The sequence below is a fragment of the Prunus mume genome, linkage group LG5 (assembly GCF_029339155.1).
Source record: "Prunus mume cultivar Tortuosa linkage group LG5, ASM2933915v1, whole genome shotgun sequence".
In the NCBI taxonomy this organism is placed as follows: domain Eukaryota; kingdom Viridiplantae; phylum Streptophyta; class Magnoliopsida; order Rosales; family Rosaceae; genus Prunus; species Prunus mume.
This window is the reverse complement of record NC_142702.1, coordinates 15946183-15969658: the sequence shown is the minus strand read 5'-3', so window position 1 is coordinate 15969658 and position 23476 is coordinate 15946183. Positions and strand designations below refer to the sequence as shown.

Sequence of the window (23476 nt, the reverse complement as noted above, 5' to 3'; positions counted from 1 at the left end):
TTACTTAATATGGTTCACTGCCCAATAGATATTTTATATTCAAATTTCTCTAATTTTGGTTGAGAATGAACTTTGTGACATGCAGCTTACGTAATGGTGTGCATGTAATGAAGGTTCTGATCAGCCAGGGTTAAGGCAGCATAAAAAGGTTTGAATGTAAAAATTATCTATTTGAGACCAAATTCTGGACCATGTTGCTCTCAGATCAATCAATATTTATGATATATATTCTTTCTCCTGATTTAATTAATAGATTATCTCATGAGTCATACTTCAAAAAACAATTAATCAGTTATTTTTCAAAGTTGCAAGTCTGCCTGGTTTTTCTGAGCTGTGTGGCAGGCATGAGTCAATTATATCTTCTCATGGTCTGGTGCAAATTTAATTTTTTCTCTTTGGTTTTTGACTATTCTTTTAGGCATTGCTTGAACTGTTAGATCAAGTGGAAGATGTTATTTCTGTTGAAGATTCAGTATCTAATGATGTGGAGGAATCTCCATTTCAAGTTAAAGATAGAAAAGGTGATGATATGCATGTCAAATTGCATCAGAAATCTTCCTATTGTAATTTCCTTGTATTGGAGGTATGGTTTACTACTTTAGCATCTCTTTGATGAAAGAACAGAGAGTTTCTTCAAGATTGGTTATTCTGCAACTTTTTTGTTTTTTCTACTACAGGTATCTGACTGTGGACTTGCTGACTCATCTGATGCTCATAAGGTTTCTAGTAAGCAAGATCTTCAAATTTGAATAATCTGTTCTATGATTACTTTTGATAATAAAGATGTACCATTGATTTTAAGGTTCTTCGTTACTGGATGAGCAATGTGAGAGGAGCATGCTGTCTATTTACAGGATGAGTGGTAAGTAGTTCATGATGTCTTGTTTCGAAGCAGTTTAATACTTATGCTATTGTTTCTTCTGAAATCATTTCCCAATAATGTGGTACTCTGTCTTATGAGTATTCTTCAGAGTTTGATTATTTCACCCCAAAATAGAAATGCTTTCTGTGTGATTTCAGTTTGATCCAGCCTGATAGGAATTTTTCTAGTATTAGCATATACCTTGAAAGGCTTTTTCGTGGTTTCATTGGCCTCATCTCCGTAGTTATCCACTTTAGGTAATAATGCCTTGAGCACTTAAGTATAAGTGTGGTGTATTGGCTGTAATTTGGGTTTACAATTTCTGAAGTTAGGCTAGGGGATGAGTCATCTTTACGGGCATCAGTTTCCCGTCTTTAGAGACATTCCTTTTAATATTCTTCATTTTGGATTGTGGACAATCTCTTGTTAACAGCTAAGAACATTTTTCTGTAACTTTAGAATTTTAGCATAAGGTCTTTGTTTTGTAAATTTAAAGTATCTCAAAGTTTTCCACATTCGGATAAAAATGAATGCTCTTGGTAGGAAACAAGACTAGTACATTAGAATTCAAATCATGTGTAATATGATTAGTAACAATGTCACTCTTCTTTTCAATTCTATTTTTCTCAGGTTTTACAGTGTCATTGCACCTGGAGATACTGTCAATGTTATTGGTGAATTTGATGACAAAGGACAGTGTCGTGTGGATCATCACCATAATTTTATAATTGTTCATCCAGATGTGCTAGTGGCTGGAACTAGGGTACCACTGCCTACTTGTTCAAATATTCTGGACATGTATTTTGTGAGTATTGTTGCCCTATTTAGTTATAATAAATAGAAACACTTTTAGGTTGCAGCTAGCTTCAGTTGCCCGAAGCGAACTGTCCTGGATGAGAGGCTAAAGGGCAATGAGCATTCAAGTGCAGCACTAAGTGGTACAATATTGCACCAAGTTTTTCAGGTCTGAGAACCACCCTATGATTTTGTAAACTTTTTAATATCTACAGACTTGGTTATGTATTTTTTTCCATGAAATATCCACTAAGCTTTGTTTGTCTATAATGTGTAAAAGTTCTTTGTTTTTGTAGGCTGCACTTGTGGAGGAGACACCTACAATAAATTTCTTGGAGGAACACACAAGATTTGTGCTCCAGAAAAACATTGAGAACTTGTATGCTTGTGGAGGTTGGAATTTTTAAGATGTTACTTTGAAATAATTTCTAATTTCTCTGTCATCATCATTCAGGTTAATTTCTATATTTGTGGTAGATTGTTATCCTCTTAAATTGGTTTGTTGGTAATTTGTTAAAATTTGATTAGTCAATTTTATGGATCATCTTATTAAAACTTCTCCTCTTTCATGTGGACTTTGCAGTGAACGAAAAGGGCATGTACAAAACATTGATTGAGGCTGTCCCAAGAATATTGAAATGGGTTAACCTATTCAAAAACACCCAGGTACACCCATTTTATTTATTTATTTATTTTCTGTGTTCACAATTAAGGTGAAGAATTTTTAATTGCACATCTTAAAGCAACCGTGGAGTGTAGAGACTCTTAATTTGAGGCTAATGATATTGTGGCAGAATTCAGAAGTTCCTTCTGTTGATTTTGGATCTGACAATGGAATGAAAAAGGTCAAATTATCTGAGGTAAGGCATCACAGTTGGTATATTTGTAGGTAATTCGTTGGTCTATCTTTTAACAATTTTGCATCTGTGGATATGTTTCCACATATGTAGAACTTTATGGATCATGTACATGGAATTCATGCAACTTACCTTCTTATTTGGCAGCATGCATGAGTTAGGTACCTTCCTGAGTTCGAGAATTGACTGGTTTCCCTAATACTGGATATATTCACCTTGCATGTATATGCATCCATATGCTAATTGACTTTATAATGGTTTCTTGTACTTGTATTTGCCAGTTGAAGGAATTCCTGGTTATGCGAAGTTTGTGCTTGTAAACATGTTTCTAATTTGTGATTGTTGTATGTTTTCTTGTGTTATTGTATAATGATGTGCACTCTTTTCAGAAGCATTATGCCATCTCTGAACTAGATCCACTTTCTGTAGGTAATTGATATTGAAGAGATGGCCTGGGCTCCGAAATATGGTCTGAAAGGCATGATTGATGCTTCTGTCAGAGTGAAAGTTGAATCTAACAAAAATGAATCTCATGAGATGGTTATGCCTTTAGAGTTCAAAAGTGGGAAAATACCTAGTGGCCAGGCAAGAATAATCTCTTCACTTGTTTACTGAAACTTGTCTGAAATGATATTAAACTTGTGTAATGTATTCCATACTATTAACTTATGTTGCTTAAAGCTTTTCATACAGCTGTATACATAAGGCCTAACCAATTAGTAATTTAATATAGCACTAACCACTTGTTGGACCCATTCCACAATTTATGGTATGATCCAAACTGTTCATTGTTTATATTTAAAAATCATTAGTTACCTAACTATGATAAAATAATTAGGTGAACCCAATATTTTGATAGACAGTGAAAATATTCATGGTAAGAATCAAATGGCTTAATGATTTCCGATTTGGGAAATTATGTAGGGACGATCCTTGAATGAGGACCTAATAATTGAAAGGTCTGATTCTAGGATTACAGTATGGAGTGAGCCCAAATGAGTGGTTAGCACTGTATTAACTTATTATTTAGTGCTTGAATGCTCTTGTATATAAACATATATTTCTTTATTTTGGCTCATGCTTGTTATGTATGCAGTCATCCATGGAGCATACTGCGCAAGTGACATTGTACACTCTTCTTATGTCGGACAGGTTCTTATTCACACAATTTTGACTTCCAGAGGGCCCTGGCCCCTCATAAGTTATTATCATTCATAAAGATTTTCATTCATTTGCTCTGTATCTCGTCTTCAGGTACCAGAAGCATATTGATACTGGTCTTCTATGTTATCTCCAGTCAGATCAAACACAGGTAGTGTCAAGTGCACATGCATCATTAGGTTTTTAGGGTGTATCGATGGAAAAAAGATTGCACGTGTTGAATTAATTGATTATTTTTTAATAAAATAAAACAGGGAGTTGCGGTTAGAAGATCTGACCTGGTTGGGATAATCATGCGACGTAATGAACTTGCAAATGATGTCCTCAAGGCATCACGAACACAAGTACTGCCCCCGATGCTAAAGGTATGGCGGTTGCTGAATGATCAGTCGTGTTTTCATGAAGCTCTTTACTTACAGTCATTTTGATTCTTCCATTTTTTCCTTTGCCTGCTGTAGAGTCAGAGCATGTGCAGAGGTTGTCGCCATCTAAATGTTTGTACTATCTATCACAAGGTAATTCTATTTATTCGTGAAAGGTACTGTCGAGCATGAATAATCGTTGCTAACAGCGACAAAGAAAAGAAGTGATTAAAATCTCCCTGCAAAAAAAAAAAAAAAAGTGTTTATTAGTGGCCATCACCTTTAATGCCACAGGCACATGGAGGAAGCTCAGGGAGCAGTGGATTGGGAGACTTATTTGATTCAAATACACATCACCTAAAAATGCTCATGCTGCTTTCCTAAGGCTGTGGGATTGGTTGATTGATTTGGAAGCTAAAGAGATGCAGGTGCCAATTTTGAAGTCACTATTTTGATAGTGTAAAAATGGTTAACTTCCAAATTTTGTTATTTGATATGCTATCACCTTTTTCCCTTCTTCAGCTTGTAAAGAATGAAATATGGCGGTCACATAATTCGAAAAGTGATTATGCTGCGGGTTGCCTTTCTTCTGTTGTTCTTGATTGGAAGCTTCCATATTCGAAGTCTAAAAAAGATAACAGATTCGTATATAATTTTCTGCGTAATGGTTTGCCTTCTCTCAGCGAGAGGACATCTAATGGAGATTTTTTGAATGCTGCTTCATCTCCAACAAAAGAAGTGGATTGCGCACTAAGATGTGGTGACTTTGTGGTATGCTTAATTTTCATAATGTTGTTTCTGCGTAGTTCACATGAGGCTATTTGTACAAGTTTGACATAGAGGGCTTACAATAGGTGTGCACTCTCTGCACTCAAGTTTGTTTATGTAGAGTCATCTGTACTATAAAAGAATATGTAATGTTTATTATTCATTTTCAAGAATCTTTTGCCGTCACTGTCATCTTGTATTTTCAGCCTAGTATGTATTTTGATGCATTCCAGTTTATTGCTGTATGGAGTTAGATATGTAAGATGATTTCCTTTTCATTGAGATCTTCAGATTTTTAGTTAAGATGTCCAGGGCAAGTATCTATGAAGCATTATTTCTGTTCTCTGATCAGCTATTCATATCTGTCTCATATCAGTATTTGGATAATATTGTAGTAATACTTGTTGGACAATCTTGGGGTATATATATTTAATATTTAGTAACTGCATAAACACTTTGACAATAAAATTTGGAACTATAAAAATTGATCTGATACCTCTTTTTTTTTTGGTTGAGAAGAAGGAAATGTGTATGATACTACTTGCCTCCAATTTTCTTGATTACATTTATGCCTTTTGAAGTTATTTTTCTTTCTTTCTTGGATGGGGTTTCTCGTTCTGCATAATAATATTGCAAGATTTGTTTGGCTTTCCTGTCATTCCCTAAGAACTCAATCATGTAAAATAAACCAATTAATTAAATATAATAATTCATATTTTTTTCAAAAGAAACTATATTAAATAATCTGTAATGATCAAGGATTCCAAGAAGTTGCAGTTGGGCTGTGCATGCGTGATGCTTGTTCTATGCAAGATAGTTGTTACGAGTCTACTTCTGTTCTCTCCTGTTTTCATGTTAATGGATGAGAATTAAAGAACAGGACACAATTTTTCACATATGTTATATACTGGAAAATTTGCTATTACATAATGCGTAGTTGTTCGTATTTATCTTCACTAACAATTTAAAAATGATTGGTTTTTTGTTTATTGTGTAGATACTTAGCAGTGAATCTAGTCATCTACCTGTTGCAAGTGGGATTATAACGGATATAAGTCACTCCCATGTATCTGTAAGGATAATATCTGCCATCTTTCTGTAAACTCAAAAACTGGCTTATTAGTGCTTACCTGCCCTTTTGGCAGATGTATGTTCTATAGCTAGTGGATGTTATAGTGTTAATCTACTAAACAAATGAATCAGTTTTATAATTCTAATATCTTCTGCAAAACTCTAGGTTTCTTTCTCTAAGCTCTTACGACTTCCTGGGAGCAGTCCTTCTTCAGAGGCAAGTCATCTCCTTCAAGAGATCTGGCGGGTTGACAAAGATGAATTCATGACATCATTTTCAGTAATGAGGTATTGCATGACTAAAATTATGCCCCAACTCTTTTGTGAAATTTCCTTTTCCAAACTATCTGTCATAATATAGATGTCATGTACCCTGTCTAAATTCATGCTTGATTTTGTTGCTAGGTTGAACCTTGTTCAACTTTTTCTTCAAAGTGCACAAGCTGCTCACGTGAGAAAAATGATTGTTGACTTAGAGGTGAGGTTGAGTGACTTGTATTGCATAAAATTTACCATCTTTTTGCTAACTCCAACTCACATTTCTGTTGGTCTGCATCTGTGCATTCCTTTTAGGCTCCTAGATTTGACAAGGGACGTATATTGAGCCAGGATCCAGCAATATCTTATGTCTTGTCCCAGAGAAATTTAAATGTTGATCAGCGGCAAGCCATTCTTAAGGTTTCCTATAATTTTTTTATTTTCCTAATACTTATCATCTCAATTTTCCCACAAAAAGTCTGTCTTCCTGAGCCTAAGTTTGGTTGGTACTAATCTGTCAATGTCCATTGCATGTGGACATTCACTAATTCAACAAATTTATCCAGATACTTGCAGCAAAGGATTACGCACTTATACTAGGAATGCCTGGAACAGGCAAGACATCAACGATGGTGCATGCTGTGAAAGCCTTGTTGATTAGAGGTGCATCCATTTTGCTTACGTCCTACACAAACTCTGCTGTTGATAATCTACTTGTCAAATTAAAGGCTCAGGTCATCTCTATTTCACATCTTTTCATAAGCATATTTGTTTTTTGTTTTCTTTGTTTTTTGGTTTTTTGGGCGGGTTGTGCTTTCTTTCCATGCCATGCATTATGTCCAGGAAACGCATGCTGCCCTGAAACCAAATTTCTTGTTGCGATTTACTCCAATTTTCTTTACCATTCGTTTGATGTTTCTTTTTGTGCTCTCCTCAAATTTGTGGCTGTATGGTTTACCCGTTTGTGTGCCATATCTCGCGTCTAACACTACATTGGGTTTCTTTGTATTGAATTTAAAGCATTGCAGAATATAGATTTTTTACGCATTGGAAGACATGAAGCTGTGCATGAGGAAGTTCGAGGGCATTGCTTTTCAGGTCAGGTTTTATATAATTGAGAGCATTTTCTCAATATATCTCTTTATTTCTTCTCAATGTTTTAACAGTGGTTTCCGTGACAGAAATGAACATACAAAGTGTGGAAGACATTAAATTAAGACTAGACCAAGTCAAGGTGGTAGCTGTTACATGCTTGGGGATCACCAGTCCCTTGCTTGCCAATAAGAGATTTGATGTATGCATCATGGATGAAGCTGGACAAACCACCCTTCCAGTACGTATATACTTAGTGATGGATGTCTAGACAGTGCAGTTATAGATAAATGCAACTGGAGTAGGATTTATATGGAGAGATGAGATGCTTTTGGACAGTGCACTTTCCCAAAAGTTTATATCAGCTGAGGATTATTTTCCTGTTGTTAACACTTTAGACTTTATGTTAGTATTTATCTTGTTGCCAATAAAGATTTAAAAAAAATTCATTTCAGCTTGTTTTTCATTTTACATTAGTTGGAGACGGGCTGCAATGGGTTGAGTTTATTCAATGTTTCTTTTTAGGATTTATTTTGGTCTAGATGAAAGTTAAAGTCACTGTTTATCAAGAACCATCTCAAAGTTAACGGATTCATGAGAAATTTTCTTTCCTCTCAGGTATCTCTTGGGCCTTTGATGTTCGCATCAAAGTTTGTTCTGGTTGGCGATCATTATCAATTACCTCCTCTGGTCAAGGTGTATATCTTTGTGTGTGTTTGTGGGGTTCTAATTAGTTGTTATGCTCTTAATTTTGTTCAATGAAATGCTCTATGCTTTTTTTTTTTCCTAGAGTACAGAGGCTCGAGAAAATGGAATGGGGGTAAGCTTGTTTTGCAGGCTCTCAGAAGCGCATCCTCAGGCAATCTCAGCCTTGCAAAGCCAGGTTATTATACATTTACAATTAAAGATATACAATTTTAATTTTTGTATCACTTTCTGTAGCAGTGATACTTACCAAGCTGTTTGCATCCAGTACCGTATGTGTCAAGGCATTATGGAACTGTCAAATGCCTTGATATATGGTGATAGATTGCGCTGTGGCTCTCCTGAAATAGCTAATGCCAAACTCGACTTTTCAAGTTCAAAGTCTGGTTCGTCGTGGATACAGGAGGTTTGATTGATTTGCAAAGCAATTCCATATTCCTATTGAATTAAGTTGTCATGCCTATGCATGGTTTGTGCTTGCATGAAAAATTATACCTGGAACCTTGTTTGGCCCATTGATATGGGGTAATAGTAGTACAGGATATGGATATCAGAATCTTTTGACACAGCTCGTACATCTTTCCTCTGCTTCTATGTTTCAGATACATCCTTCCAGGTTTTCTACCATATCGTGTTGTGGGCATGGAAAATTAATGAAATATCATGCCGAAGAGTTATGACATGATGTTGATTACAGCCTTTTAGCATGTTTCAATCCCAGATTGTGCTTAGGGAATTCATTAAGGTGTGATTTTGAAATGGATTAGGTTCAAGCCTATCGGGTAGATGAGAAATATCACTTGAAAAGATTTAATGGTGGTATCTGTTTCTTTTGTAGAGCAAAGTGTGTCTTGTCATCCACGACCTTCAAGATGTGTGAAATAGAAAGGATTAGTTTCAAGTGAATGCATTAGATACTCTGCCCTAATTGAAAAACTCGTTCTATGAAATTGTTGTTTTGGTTTGAAAACTGACTGCAGTTTTCATGTGTGAAAAACTCATTTAATTCCAATGTTTTAGCAATTTCTTATCTTCATGGTTGCAGGTGTTAAATCCAACCAAACCAGTTATATTTATTAATACAGGTTTGTGGAAGTACTCTTGTTTGCTTTCCATAATCCTTTCTACTGAATAAACAGTATTGGTTTGTGCCTTGGTTTTTCTAATATTCATCCCTTTTCACAACATAGATGCTTTACCTGCTTTTGAGGCAAAGGATCACAAGATTGTGAATAACCCGATGGAAGCTCACATAATTGTACAGGTTTGATCTTTGCTTGAATATATAATGCAAATAATGCTCGTTGCTTTAGGAAAATATGTTTGTTCCTTTTAAGTTGTGTGAGGCAAACAGTTTAAGTAGATTGTACTGAAATAAAATCCTCATTTTGCTTTTAGGTTGTGGAGGAACTAGTTAACAGTGGAATTAAGGAGGAAGATATTGGCGTCATCACCCCATATAACTCTCAGGCAGAGATTATCCGGCTTTCCATCAATCATACCTCTGTGGAGATACATACCATTGACAAATACCAGGTCAGTTTGACAGGTTCATGTCTAAAATGATGTCTCATCGCTTTCCTCTAAATTTGATTAAATTCACAGAACTTCTATGAAATAATAATACATATTGGGGTAATCTGTACAGGAAGTGTTGTAGCCTTTAATAAAGCTGCAAAGTTTAAGAGCCTATTCAGTATCCTAGTAATTTTGCTCTAGCTTTTGGTTTTGAAACCTAAAGAACAATGACATAACTATAAAAATTTCGATTATCATCAGTCCACTATCTCTTATTTGCAATTTTGGTTTATCCAGGGAAGAGATAAGGATTGCATACTAGTGTCTTTTGTTAGGTCAACAGAAAATCCAAGGAATTGCTCTTCTTCACTGCTTGGAGACTGGCATAGGATTAATGTGGCTCTTACTCGTGCCAAGGTAAGAATCACATTGGTGTTCTGCCTCGATTAGAAAATCCCATTCCAACGTAAATTTCAAAATATCTTGCACATGGTGGTTGCATTTTTAGTATATCTTCTTTTTTGTGCTTGATGATTTATCATGAAAATAAACTATGAGATTAAAGAGAACAAAAGAGGAAAGAGTTAAGCATCCTCAGTTTTTTTGTTTGAGTTGTTTCTGGGGATAGAGAGCACCTCAGTTTTTAAATTTAAGAGAAAGGGGTGTCTGAAGCTGTCATCTATGTTTTTTGGAGTGATCTCAGTAACATGTTTTCTATTATTTGTTTTGTAGAAAAAGTTAATAATGGTTGGATCATGCAAAACCCTATCAAAGGTTCTGCTAATGAAGCTTCTTATTGAGAAAGTTGACCAACAATCTGGCATCCTAAATGTATCCAAAAAGGATATCCACTTTAAAAGAGACCGAAAGAGATGCTCTCAGGCCAGATGAATGTAAATTTTTGATCCGGTCCTGTTTTTGTTAGTGTACATATATGTTGGTTATTTCTGTAGAATATTTGAAAGATGTATAGAAAGAACAGTTTCTCTCTCTCTCTCTCTCTCTCACACACACACACACACACACACACACACACACACACACACACACACACACACACACACACACACACACACACACACACACGGGCAGGGCGGGAAGACATGCCTTTAAATTGTCAGTCCTTGAGCTTTCATGTCATGAAGATTAATTTGAGTGCATGTTTAGTGCAAATGTGACATGCGACTATTTTGAAGAGATACCACTTATATTCTTGAATTTTATCTCCCATCTAGCATTGGCTTTAAACTTAGCAAATGTGTAACTCTCTGAACTGTACACTATCAAACCAACCAGTTATGAGGTGTTATTTTCACCCAATGGACGGGAAAGTAGTTGTGGCAATCACGCTTCCCCTTGAGGAGATCCCTCTCCCCAAGTGAAGCTGGGTTCCGGTCTCTTTTGATAACAATTCACATAAGATCTTTTTTTGGTTCTTTTTTAATAGGAAGCAAAATTTTATTAAAAAAACATTAGTACAACCAGAATTTTACTGCAGAGGGCAGGGTGTCTTTTTTTCTGACGACCAGACCTAACAGGTACACATTAAAGCATGTAAACTGCAATACAATAACCATTCTTTATTCTAGGTTATGGCGAACCCCAACACACAGGGGGGAAGAAACTGAAACCTGTAAGGAAGACCAAAAATGAACTTTATCCCACAATGACTCCATCCCCTGTTCCCTAAGAATCCTGCCATCTCTTTCCAGCATCACATGTAAATGATGATGTCAAATCTCATTTTCTGTTTCTAGTCACTTAAATTACAGATATCCCTCAAGCACAACATTCTCACTTGAAACCTTAGGCTTCAAATTCTTCACTTCTAGTCTTTTTCTTAGACTCTTCAATGCAATAGGAAAGTTCCCACCATCATTTGCATCCCACAGGGGCAATACTTCTATAACGATTTTTTGCAACAAATTCTTCGCAATACCGTCTTGGAGAAGCTCTTCGAAATCGCCTATATTTCCCTTTAAATCCAACAAAACACTACACAATCCTTGAGAGTTACAAAATTCCAAAATAGCTTCTAAATTTATCCGATCCAACACCACTGTTTCAATACCTGTGTGAGCTCTTTCTAGTTCTACTGTTGTCTCTTTGTCTGAAAAGATTATTGGCTTACCAATTGGTTCCATGGTCAGAGCAGGGATTTGGATTGGAGAACTACTATTCCTAGCTATTATAATCTGGACTGGTTGATTGGCTCCAGCTTCTTGGGATACTGGAATAGAGGCGTTCTCAATTATTGAGGAAGAAGAAAGAATAATTGCATCATATTCCTGTAACAATTGTGAGTAGTAACCACCAGACTTGGCAACTCCTTCTCCAAGCTGATCTAGAAAGTGTCCGTTGACTGATATAGAGTATCTGCTAATGAGAAAAAAGGCTTAAATATGATAATGGTCAACTTCAGAGTACCAGCAAATGAACATAAAATTCTTTTGGTAACAAATGACTAGCAAATTCTAAGGAAAAGATAGCATAACATCCATTCATGAACTATCAAATCTCAACAGTCAAAGACATGAAGGCAGGATTTCCACTTGTTTTAACGTTCAATGATAGTATTTTTATTATTGACTAATCTAAACAGAATAAATTTACCTCATAGTGACAAAAGGATTCCCTGTTAGCATATGATGGATATAAGCTTCGTTTAACCTCTTGCATGATTCTTCTTCTACACCCGTAGTAACTTCAATTCCCGCATCTCTTAATCTATCCAACCCCTTTGATGCTACGATTGGATTTGGATCCACCATTCCGACCACCACCCTTTTCACTTTGGCTTTAATTAGGGCTTCACTGCATGGTGGAGTTCTCCCATAGTGATTACATGGTTCCAAGCTCACATATGCTGTTGCATTCTCAGCCAAATCCCCGGCATCCCTCAGAGCAAAAACCTGAAACATTTGACTTGGTATAAATTTTCATTAACAGATGAAGTTCATGTAAAACAGAAGAAAAGTTGGCATAGATCATCATAATGATCAAACCTATAAATTATATAAGTCTGACACACACACACACACAAAACTTCAGATTATTTTTAGAGAATTCAACACTGCCATCTCTACAAACTTCAGATTATTTTCAAAAAAACCATCCATAGCACACACACACACACACACAACTTCAGATTATTTTTAGAGAATTCAAGACTGCCACCTCTACAAACAACTTCAGATTATTTATTAAAAAAACCATCCATAGCAAGAACTGAAATAGGAAGAGAATTCAAGACCGTCATCTCTACAAATCATTCAACTAAATGTTCCACTAGGTTGTAAAGAAAATACCAGTGGAAATTTAACAAAAATAAAGGGAAAAAAACTAGAATGAACAGAACCAAACTTGAAAGAACCAGACTGTCAGTTAACTTCTACGCAACCAAAGAAAGAGTAATGTGACTGAAGATTCTAGCACAACAATTCATCACTTGCATAGACGCATTTCAGAAGGAAAATTAAAACAAAGAAAATACAAAATAGGAAAAGAAGTTTACTTCAGCATGTGGCTGGCCAGCTTTAGGGTGAAAGCCTTCACCAACAACCTTGCCATCCTTGACAATAACACAACCCACCATAGGATTTGGGCTGGTACACCCGATAGCCTTTCTTGCAAGCTCCACACATCTCCTCATATAGAACCAGTCATCAGTATCTTCTTGCTGTGCCACTCCACACATGACCCCCACCGAACCACCATGGCTTCTCAAACCAGTTGGTGATTTGAACACCATTTTGAGCGAATTACAAAACCCAGATTTGGAATTTGGATTCAACTTCAAAATCTTGGAGGAGAGTTGCTGTGATGGTGAGACATTGGGTGGAGTGAGGGTGTAACTTGGAAGTGAAAGCCTTTGAACTTGCATTTCTTTTGTTTGTAAAACCCAGATCACAGTTTTGCAATTTAGACAAATTTTGTGAAAGTGACTCCAACTCCCTGAGTGATTCTCGGGTAGTTTCCACTCTTAAATGTCTACGTTTTCACTGTAAGAGACGAGCAGCGTAAAGATACCTTCGTTTCATTTTCTCACAAATTGTGTTTCTGCCAAATGCAAATAAATCAAAAACAAAAGAGAAAGACTAAAACCCAGATAAACAACATCTTTATGGAGTAGTAGCCTGTCAGAAAACGGTTCCTGAATGAACATTTGTGCACTGACTATATCTTCTAATAATAGATAATGGGACTTGTTTTAAGAAGGCTTCTCAATCTAAACCCAATCATAACTACAATACAATGCCTCCAAACCACAACATTAACAAAAAGAGTGTTTCTTTTCTTCTTCTTTTCCCCTAACAAAAGAGAAACTCCAATGTTCTTAAGGCAACACACTTACACATGCATTTCGTCAAACACATAACGTTCAACATAAACTGTCAAACACACAAACAACTAAATTGGGATATGCGTACACTATATGAAGAACCCAAGACACAAAATAACACGTGCAATAAGAATTTGTGCCTGTCAAATGCAAAATCCCATTCAATGCCCACATGATCACATCCAATCACTGCAGTTCATAAAATTCTAAGAGTTGCGAACAAAGTGAGCAAAGCCTTTACCAAAAATTTGAAGTGGTTGCAACTTGCAATCCTTCCCGCAACAATTAGAATGCTGTGTTCCTCACCAAAAATTTGAAAAAAAAAAGAAACAAGAAAAAAGAAAAAAAGATTGTTGGCCAACCTGGGAATAAACGAAATGGAAAAGGAATCAGACAAGACAAGGATACGACGTGATAAAATGGTATATCAGAAAAATGTCTGAGCCCGGGTTCGAACCGGGGACCTCTAGTGTGTGAGACTAGCGTGATAACCGACTACACTACCCAGACAAGTTGGTAACACATTTGTAATCTGATCCCTTTAACAGATGTTAACAAAAAGAAACACCATCATACGTATAGGAAAAAAAAAATACAAATTTATAAATAAACCCAATCCTATACATGTATTTATAAAAAAATCCAAGCACTATTTAAACATAGAAACACACCCAAAATTAACCCCAAAGTCAACTTTTTGGGTGTGTTTATAAATGAGTTTTGAGTGTGTGTAATGATGAGTTTTGGGTGTGTTTATAAAGTGTTTTGGGTGTTGAGTTTTTTTATAATTTCAACCTCCATTTTGGGTGTTTTAGTGAAACTCCAAAAAAAAAATAGCAAGGGTGTTTAAATATTTTATTTTATTTTATAAAAAAAATTTGGACTCACAATGCATACCAAAACATCATATATATCAAAAATCATATTATATTCATCACAATCATAATTATTTTCATACAAACCATTCACAATCATATATATCACATATATCAAAAATTATATTGTATCAAAAATCATATTGTATATTCCTTTTGTTGCAATTGTGAACATTGTGTTGGTCAATTTTTCGATATTTCCATTGAAATTTTCGTGTTTTTGGATCACCAATATTTCCAAAACCATCGATATATTAGACCTTGGTTTTCATATTTTAAAATCGTTGCATAATAGTTTCGTCATCTATACTATTTTTCAACATATGCAACCAAAAATCATTCATCCACTAACTCTGATTTTCTTTTGAAAAAAAATTTCAATAACTGAAAAATATATATGGACCAAATGTAAATAGAAACAAGTACAAAAATCTTCTCAATTAATAAATCGAAACAAATTGGAGAATCAATTCAATGTGCACAATTGCAACAAAAGGAATAGACAAGTTGTCATTTAATATATTAAAATGCATAATAACACAATACTTTTTTTTTATATTATATATAATAAAACTGAGTGGGTGCCTAGGATCACTCTAGTCCCAACGTGCCTCTGCCCTATCTTCATTTGGATATTATATATTTACCCGCATTTCATTACATCTCAATTGTCTTAATAAGCAAACCACCTGAGTGAGTTTGAGAGAGTAGATCAAGACCAGTGAGACGCCCAGCATAAGTGCAACCAAAATCAACGTGGAAAATGGAAGACCGGTTTACTAACTTATCCTGTAGCTTAATCTAAATCATTAGATCATTTAAATGTTCTGAATAAATACACGATATCTAAATATAGGGGCTTGAGATAGCAATTTTTTGAGATGTTCCAATAATTGTATTATATTTTCTTTCGATTCTGTAACATTAAAATAATCCAATTTTATTGTCATATTCTCAATAAATCAGTTGCGTGTCTTAATAATTTAAGCATTCAATTGCAAGATATTTCCCTAATTAGTTCCAAATCTTCTCAATTTCTCCTTCATATGGTGAATTTTTTTTTAATGTTTACGAACTTTGTTGTTTAAAACCGAAATCTCCATTAAGCAATAAAAATTGATCGCATCTTTTAAATGTTCAACCGTACAGTTGCATGAAAATTTATTAAAATTGATATTCTTTTTGTAATGAAAAACAGACCCTCCAATCGTAGGGTTCATATTAGACCACTAATTTGAGGTTAATGATTGAAAAATCACCATTTTTGCGCAAAAGGTCGAGTAATTGCATTGACTTTTTTTTGGGTAATAATTTCATTGACATTGGTAAATATTCAAGAAAGTTCCATATCAAATCCCACATAGAAGGTCCTTAATTATTGCAGTTATATTTGTAACAATCGGGGACTGCTCTGTTATGGAAAGATATCGCAAAATCAAAATCATAGCAATCTTTAATTGGCCTCAAGGACCCAAAATTTTACTATAAATTTGAGATTTGAAGACCTTGTTTGTCCATATATAGCTTTGCAGTTACATTCATCTTCATCATTATATTTCCCTAGAGTCATCATGGCTTCCAGCAAAGTCTTTGGTTTGCTTTGCTTGTCTATGTTTCTATTGACTCATAATTCAGTGTTTGCTTCATTTGACTATGGGGATGCTCTCACCAAGTCCTTGTTGTATTATGAGGCTCAACGATCTGGAAAGTTGCCTCCAAACCAAAGGGTGCAATGGCGTGGGGATTCTGGGCTTAAAGATGGAAGTGATGCTGGTGTAAGTTAACACATAGTTTGATTCTCCCATTTGTTATAAACCATATTATCAACGACTGTCGGGCATCTACGCTACCATGTCGATGTTTTTTCTTATAGTTAATTTAGTGGTATTTCTTTTTCTAATATTGAGGTCCTGATTTAACCTTAAGTCACCTTCCATATATTTATTGACATAACAGGTTGATCTTGTGGGAGGATATTATGATGCTGGGGACAATGTGAAGTTTGGATTTCCCATGGCATTCACAATCACAATGCTTTCATGGAGTACTATAGAATTCGGGAGCAAACTTGACGCCAAGAGTGAGCTCTCAAATGCATTGGATGCCATTAAATGGGGCACTGATTATTTGGTCAAAGCACACGCTGCGCCGAATGTCCTCTATGGCGAAATTGGCGATGGTGATTCTGATCATGAATGCTGGCAGAGACCCGAAGACATGACCACGCCGCGGACCACATTTAAGATTGACGAGCAGAATCCGGGAGCTGACCTTGCTGGTGAAACCGCTGCTGCTTTGGCTGCTGCTTCCATTGCTTTCAAGGATAAAGACTCTAAGTATGCGTCTGAACTTTTGACCCATGCTAAAGAGGTAACACTGCTAACTCTTCTGCGAAATTAAACATCGTGCATTCTATTACTCTCTGTACATAATAATTCACCTGATCAAAAAGTCGATATTTATGGTCTGATAACATATCATGTCAGATTTTACTTCGGCGCGTAAAAACATCCTAATGTCTAGTGATCATTATAAGACATTTGAGATATTAATTAGTACTTTTCTATTCACAAATCTCATATCTTTTATGCAGTGCTTTTAGTTTTCAAATATAATCAGTGTAACAATACCTAATGATTATTTTACTTTTGTATCTATTGTGGCATTATAAAAATTTGCAGCTATTCGAGTTTGCTCGTGATCACTCTGGTGTTTATCAGAATAGCATTAATGTAGCAGGAAAATTCTACTCCAGCAGTGGATATGAGGTAATTTATATATGAGAAAGGATGCAAATAACAACGCTAATTAATCCATTAAAAAGTCGTGCACGATCAACTTATTTGTTCAAATATTTTACTAAACTCCAAATTTTGGGAATTAAATTAATGTATTTTTCTTTGTGATCAGGATGAACTATTGTGGGCTGCTGCCTGGCTTCATCGTGCCACCGATGATAAAACATACCTGGATTATCTTGGTCAAGCAGGCAATACTGGTGGTGCAAGAACTGTGTTCTCTTGGGATGACAAGTTTATTGGTGCACAAGTCCTTGTTGCAAAGGTAAATATATCGCAATATGTTTTTTTTGTCAGATAGTTTGATATGATAGTTAGACAATATGAATCAAAATTCGAATAAATGAATGCGATGTTCCGTTTATAAATCTGGCAAGAGAACATTCCTCTATATGCCATAGACGTCTATTAGTATATGCACTCCTAACATCTATATATTCACAGCTTGTGTTGGAAGGCAAGGTGGAGTCTTCAGGCACATGGAGCCAATACAAGAGCCAGGCTGAGCAATTCATTTGCTCTTGCATTCAGAAGGGCAACAGCAATGTGAAGAAGACTCCTGGTGGGTTGTTGTGGTTCTTGCCATGGAACAATCTTCAGTACACTTCAACTGCTGTGTTCGTCGCAACTGTTTATTCTGAATACTTGAACGCCAAGCATGCCGCCATTCAATGCCCTGGAGGCATTGTCCAGCCTAAGGATCTTGCTGACTTGGCCCAATCACAGGTATGATATCCTTCCTTTCTGCTCTATATAGTATATATATATAGTTACAATTTAAAGTAGAACAAAATTAATCTTTTGTAATAAAACTTGGGGTTCTTGTTTTGGAAAAGTAGACTTCGATCCTTAGATAATTTCCAACTTATACATTTATAAACATAAATCAGATCAGATTCTAATTTTTTATTAAGGAAGATTTTTTTTTGGGGTGGATCGTCTTCCTATAATACAGTTGTGTATTACATACGGGTTGTTTGTCTTTTTGTTTTTGGTCCAGATTTTTAGGTATATTTAATTTCCAGTAATAGATCTAATTTAAAAGTCAATACGATTTGCATTTACTTACTTCCATCGAAAGAGAAATTGCATTTATTTCTTCCTTTTTGTTTTGATATAATCTCTTTTTTTATGTACAATTATCTTCCATCATGATGAGAGGAAATCAAGCATAAAAACAAACACCTAATAATATGAAACACAAAAAGAAAAAAGGAATTGAGTGCTTATTTGGGTAATATTCTGACTACATTCTGACCACTTCTTTAATACAAACGAATCCCGATTATATTAGTGTGGCCCACATATACGATAATCTTAAATTAACTGTATTTTTTTTTCCGTCATTTACTAGGTGGACTATATCTTGGGTTCAAACCCCAGTGGCATGAGTTTCATGGTTGGATTTGGAACAAAATATCCAACTCAAGTGCACCACAGAGCAGCATCCATTGTCTCCATCAAGAAAGATGCAGCTCCTGTGTCATGCAAAGGGGGCTTCGACTCATGGTTCAACAACAACTCACCAAACCCTAACGTACTGGATGGAGCAATTGTCGGAGGCCCGGATGAGAATGATGCTTACACAGATTCAAGATCAAACTACCAAATGGATGAACCAGCAACTGTTTCCACAGCTCCACTTGTTGGCGTTCTCGCTAAACTCGCTTGAGTCAAACAGATACGACTTAAATTTTGTGTCTGTATATAGATATATGCCCAAGTAAAAGACTGAAATAGACGCATCTTATATTTATGCCACATTTTAGTTTAAGGTTTTAGGCTAGTACTTTACATCAATGTAAGCCCTGTGGCTTAAATTGTATCATGTGTGGTTTACCAACATCTTAATACCGACACATATATCATGTGTCATCTCGTCTTTTCTAATAACTTATTTTATATATTGCAAATTAGTGTTCTTAATTATTCTATTGAATTAAAAAAACACCTAACAAGAGAAGATAAAAAAAAACCATGCACTTAAATGTTTTTTTTGCTTTTATGGCAAATGGTATTTTTTTTTTCTTTTTTTGGCTACAAGCCCTTAAATAGTTTATTTTTGAATAATTTCTAGGGAGTTTCACTAAAACACCCAAAATGGGGGTTGAAATTATAAAAAAACCCAAGTACTATTTAAACATATAAACACACCCAAAACCCATCATTACACATACTCAAAACCCATTTATAAACACACCCAAAAAGTTGACTTTGGGGTTGATTTTGCTGTTTCTATGTTTAAATAGGCTTGGGGTTTTTTATAAATACAATATCCTAGTAATTGGGTTTATTTATAAATTTGTATAATTTCTAATACCATTGCGAACACGTAACCTCTAGATTCATCCAAAATAATTAATAAGGACTTCTTGATTGATTCTAATAGGACTGAAATGAGAACTTTTGAAAAGTTGAGTAACAACCTGTGATAAAAAAATTTGGGTTAGGAAGTATGAAAAAAGAAATATATAATTAAAATATAATTAAAAATATCCGAAAATTAGAAAATGACATTAATTAAAAAAAAAAAAAATCTTATAAATGACAACCCCATAAAACTGGAGAGGCCATCAGCATAGCGGAAAGAAAGCAACCATTCCATTTCCAAGAGAGAGAAAGAGAGAGACATTCGCGTAGAGTAGCATCACTCTTTTTTCTCTCTCACTGCTCACATTCCGTACTATGCAAACTCTTTCGTCTTCTCATCTTCTTCAGTATCGCCGCCTCTTCTCTGACCACTTCCCCAAAACCCATTTGCAGAAATCTGTAGTTCATAGACAAAACCGCACTCAATTAGGCTCTGCCTTTGTTTCCAGGGCATCCGTTTCATCTAATGCTCACCCAATTGAGAGGTATTTAGTTTGATTTAATTTCTTGGGCATAATGAATTTTGTTCGTTTCAATGTTCATTGTTCTTTAGTGCACATATAAACTGTCAATTGGCAATTGTCTGCTATCAAAATTTCTTCTGCAAAGCATAATCTCCTGGCCCTGTTGTATTTTTCTTCAAGGAAATTTGAGAATGATAGGGGTTGAGGACAAAATGTGAATTTTTGGAAAGCATTGCAGTCCTTGTTCATAATTTATGAACATTTCGTTTTCTTTTTCCTTTCTAGCTGTTTTAGGCAAAAAGGGTTCTCTAGGTTCGTACTTGACTTAGTAGCCTTAGATTATGATGAGCTTAATTTGAATGAATTAGTTTGAATTCCAATCTTAAAAACTAGGTATGGTTGACAATAGCCTTGTTCGTATGCATTTAATGTTTATGAAAGTCCTTCCTTTTTCTTTCTTCAGAAAAATATATTGGGGTACATTGGCAAATTTCTTAGCTGAGAGGTTGCATCAGCCTTTTCCAGGGCGACTCACATGCCTCATCAATATTTAGGTAGCTGATCATAGTCTTCATAGCCAGACATTGATTGACGTGTAGTTGAAAAATGAGTGATTTCAATGTTTCTTGGCCAAAATGAGTGCAGGCGATGAACAAAATGTAGACCTTTATGTTAAAGCTTTCTGTGTTTAAACTGTTGTCAGCATTTGCAAACTGCATCTAAAATTGAAATGTGCTCTTCTCAACTTTAGGAAAAGTTCCGTCTGACTAAAACATCCTGACTAAAACATCCCTTTTTCTTCGTGGATGGTGTTGGGGGATGATGTCTGTTTAAGCAATTCAAAGGTTTTCCATCTCTGAACTCAATGTTTTTTTTCCATTTGTTATGTATGGATCTAGCACGAGTGAGACCTTGATTCAGATTTGGCATGTATGTTGCAGTGTGCTTATTGCCTAATCATATTTTGGACTCACAAAACTGATATAATTGAAGTATAACTGCAGATCCTTAACTGTGAAGTTATTTTTTGCACTATGGGGAGGCTTGGGATGTATAAAGTTACATGATTGATATGGTGGATAGTTTAAGAAGTTTGATCCTTATCCTGTCTGAACAAAGATGTCCACTTCTTGCCCATTCATAGGATTGTAACCCCTTCAGACTCTGCTCTTGGGTCTAAGGCATAATCCCAACTTTAACAAGTTGTGTTTTATCTGGTAATTTTGTTATGAGCTATACTTTGCCAACTTAGACATAGACATAGCAAAAGTTGAGTATAGCTGAGACCAGAGACTAGAGAAAAGGTTGGGTGGAACAAAAGATCCAAAGCTCTTTATGATCTTTGTTAAAACTGGGTCTTCTTCATCCTTATTTTACTGTTAGCCTGTACTGATATCATATATCATATATCCTTTATCCTATGTACAATAGTCATAATTGTATTGGAGATACTTGTGGATGCATTTTTTTCAAATGTCAACATAATTTACAAGAAATTTCACTGTTGCTTTATTGAGCAGTTCAATATTTTTAACTGTAATATATCTAAACAGAAAGGAATGTTTACTAGTACCCCAAGCAATGCTGCTCATTCTGCACCAACCACTAGACAAGCATCTTAATTTCATTTTCTTTATATTTTCATTCTTGTTTTTCCATTTCGGGCCGTAATCACCTCCCATTATGTGATGACAGAAAATCTTCTCTAGCTTTTCTCTCTCCTCTTGAAGCAATTCTGTTTGATATTGATGGAACATTGTGTGATTCGGATCCGCTCCATTATTATGCTTACCGTGAAATGCTTCAAGAAGTATACCTCTCTCTCTCTCTCTCTCTCTCTCTCTCTCTCTCTCTCTCTCATTTAGCATCTTCCAAGACTCATGCATTGGTGTACCACAGGTAGGTTTTAATGGTGGGGTTCCTATCACTGAGGAATTCTTCAGTGACAATTTAAGTGGAATGCATAATGAGAAACTTTGTAGTATCCTCTTTCCTGAGTGGGATATCCAGAGAGCAAGAAATTTTTTTGAAGATAAGGAAGCCATGTTTCGAAGGTAACTTCTAAAAACTGTCACGAACTGAAGGAACTGTATGCTTCATTTCATATTGTCAGTACATAGTGCTGTGGTATTACTAATAGGGGTTATGTTTTCTTATCAATTTTTGGAAATATGGTTTTTGACTATATACTCAATCTTAAGTGTTCCAGTATAGTTTTCTGTCAATACAAATTGTGAATGGAAAGGACCAGGGCGACGACCCTATATTTCTGAAAAACAATGCTTGATCTCTTTCATTTTCTCTTATCCATTGAGACCAGGTCTGATCTTGATTTACTGAGTGATATATGCAGATTGGCATCTGAACAATTAGAACCTGTTAAGGGCCTCCACAAGTTGCGCCAATGGATTGAAAATCAATGCTTGAAACGGGCTGCAGTAACAAATGGTCCAAGACCAAATGGTGAGCTATTAATATCAATGGTGGAGCTCTCGAATTTTTTTGAAATTGTTGTTGTTGGAGATGAATGTGATCGAGCAAAACCATTTCCTGAACCTTACTTGAAGGCTCTCCAAGCACTTCAGGTGTCACACAAGCATGCTTTCGCCTTTGAGGTTCGGCTCTCAGAATTCTGTGCTTTCCAACATTAGCAATAGCATTCTCCATGAAAATTTTGATATGCCTTGCAGTCATCTGTGTTCTGTTTTTGGTTGTTAAGGATTCTGTTTCAGGGGTGAAAGCGGGTGTAGCAGCTGGAATGCCAGTAGTGGCCTTAGGCACAAGGAATCCTGAGAAATCATTGATTAATGCCGGAGCAGCCTTTGTTATTAAAGACTTTGAGGACCCAAAATTGTGGGAAGCACTGGAAGAGTTTGAGAGGAAGGCAATGTAACAACAGTTGCAACTTGAAATGGCAATCACATATGAGAATAATAAGTAGCAAAAGGTGTGAAATGGCAATCCATCGTAAATTTCAAGATAAATAGCCATTTTCTACTTCTGTTCCTGTGTAGTGCTCAGGCATTTGGACATCCCGGTGGAAATTGTTATCCTATTCTTTGTTAGTTGTAAATTTTGAGAATCTTAAATGCATGTAAATATTATAATCAGTTGAGCTATAAACTCTTTGCATTTAGTTTATATATTTGGGTGACATACATACCATGAAAATTCATTA

At 35.5% G+C, this 23476-nt stretch overlaps 4 protein-coding genes and 1 non-coding gene across 5 annotated transcripts in view; 3 read left to right on the top strand and 2 right to left on the bottom strand.

The window, feature by feature from the left end:
* LOC148917120 (DNA replication ATP-dependent helicase/nuclease JHS1-like) overlaps positions 1–10441 on the top strand; it is an 11785-nt gene extending 1344 nt beyond the window's left edge. Inside the window, 31 exon segments of the mRNA XM_089052369.1 lie at positions 419–583; positions 678–719; positions 834–862; positions 1493–1625; positions 1716–1826; positions 1954–2050; positions 2241–2323; positions 2452–2517; positions 2944–3099; positions 3611–3666; positions 3769–3826; positions 3930–4040; positions 4134–4190; positions 4332–4398; positions 4401–4465; positions 4560–4808; positions 5803–5877; positions 6043–6164; positions 6282–6354; positions 6450–6554; positions 6701–6868; positions 7163–7232; positions 7316–7467; positions 7845–7922; positions 8017–8109; positions 8200–8337; positions 8977–9016; positions 9122–9195; positions 9330–9467; positions 9747–9866; positions 10182–10441. Of these exon segments, the coding sequence (XP_088908495.1) occupies positions 419–583; positions 678–719; positions 834–862; positions 1493–1625; positions 1716–1826; positions 1954–2050; positions 2241–2323; positions 2452–2517; positions 2944–3099; positions 3611–3666; positions 3769–3826; positions 3930–4040; positions 4134–4190; positions 4332–4398; positions 4401–4465; positions 4560–4808; positions 5803–5877; positions 6043–6164; positions 6282–6354; positions 6450–6554; positions 6701–6868; positions 7163–7232; positions 7316–7467; positions 7845–7922; positions 8017–8109; positions 8200–8337; positions 8977–9016; positions 9122–9195; positions 9330–9467; positions 9747–9866; positions 10182–10340 (3150 nt within the window). The 3' untranslated portion in view covers positions 10341–10441.
* A 495-nt stretch (positions 10442–10936) lies between these two features.
* Positions 10937–14188, bottom strand: LOC103331411 (riboflavin biosynthesis protein PYRD, chloroplastic). The gene is made up of 4 exons (XM_008234037.3): positions 14033–14188; positions 12964–13508; positions 12063–12361; positions 10937–11825 (listed from the first exon to the last, which is right to left on the bottom strand). The coding sequence occupies exons 2-4, from the start codon at positions 13330–13332 to the stop codon at positions 11216–11218; spliced, it is 1278 nt and encodes a 425-aa protein (XP_008232259.2). The 5' UTR covers positions 13333–13508; positions 14033–14188; the 3' UTR covers positions 10937–11215.
* A 39-nt stretch (positions 14189–14227) lies between these two features.
* On the bottom strand, positions 14228–14301 carry TRNAV-CAC (transfer RNA valine (anticodon CAC)). Its single transcript has one exon. It is a non-coding gene; the product is annotated as a tRNA-Val (tRNA).
* A 1936-nt stretch (positions 14302–16237) lies between these two features.
* LOC103331438 (endoglucanase 14-like) lies at positions 16238–19136 on the top strand. Its single transcript, XM_089052653.1, has 6 exons — positions 16238–16441; positions 16623–17036; positions 17348–17434; positions 17577–17729; positions 17909–18190; positions 18819–19136. Exons 1-6 carry the CDS (start codon positions 16238–16240, stop codon positions 19134–19136), a joined length of 1458 nt encoding a protein of 485 aa, XP_088908779.1.
* Positions 19137–20027: 891 nt separating this feature from the next.
* Positions 20028–23439, top strand: LOC103331409 (2-deoxyglucose-6-phosphatase-like). Its single transcript, XM_008234034.2, has 5 exons — positions 20028–20319; positions 21994–22108; positions 22198–22352; positions 22652–22913; positions 23018–23439. The coding sequence occupies exons 1-5, from the start codon at positions 20150–20152 to the stop codon at positions 23189–23191; spliced, it is 876 nt and encodes a 291-aa protein (XP_008232256.2). The 5' UTR covers positions 20028–20149; the 3' UTR covers positions 23192–23439.
* Positions 23440–23476: the final 37 nt, after the last annotated feature.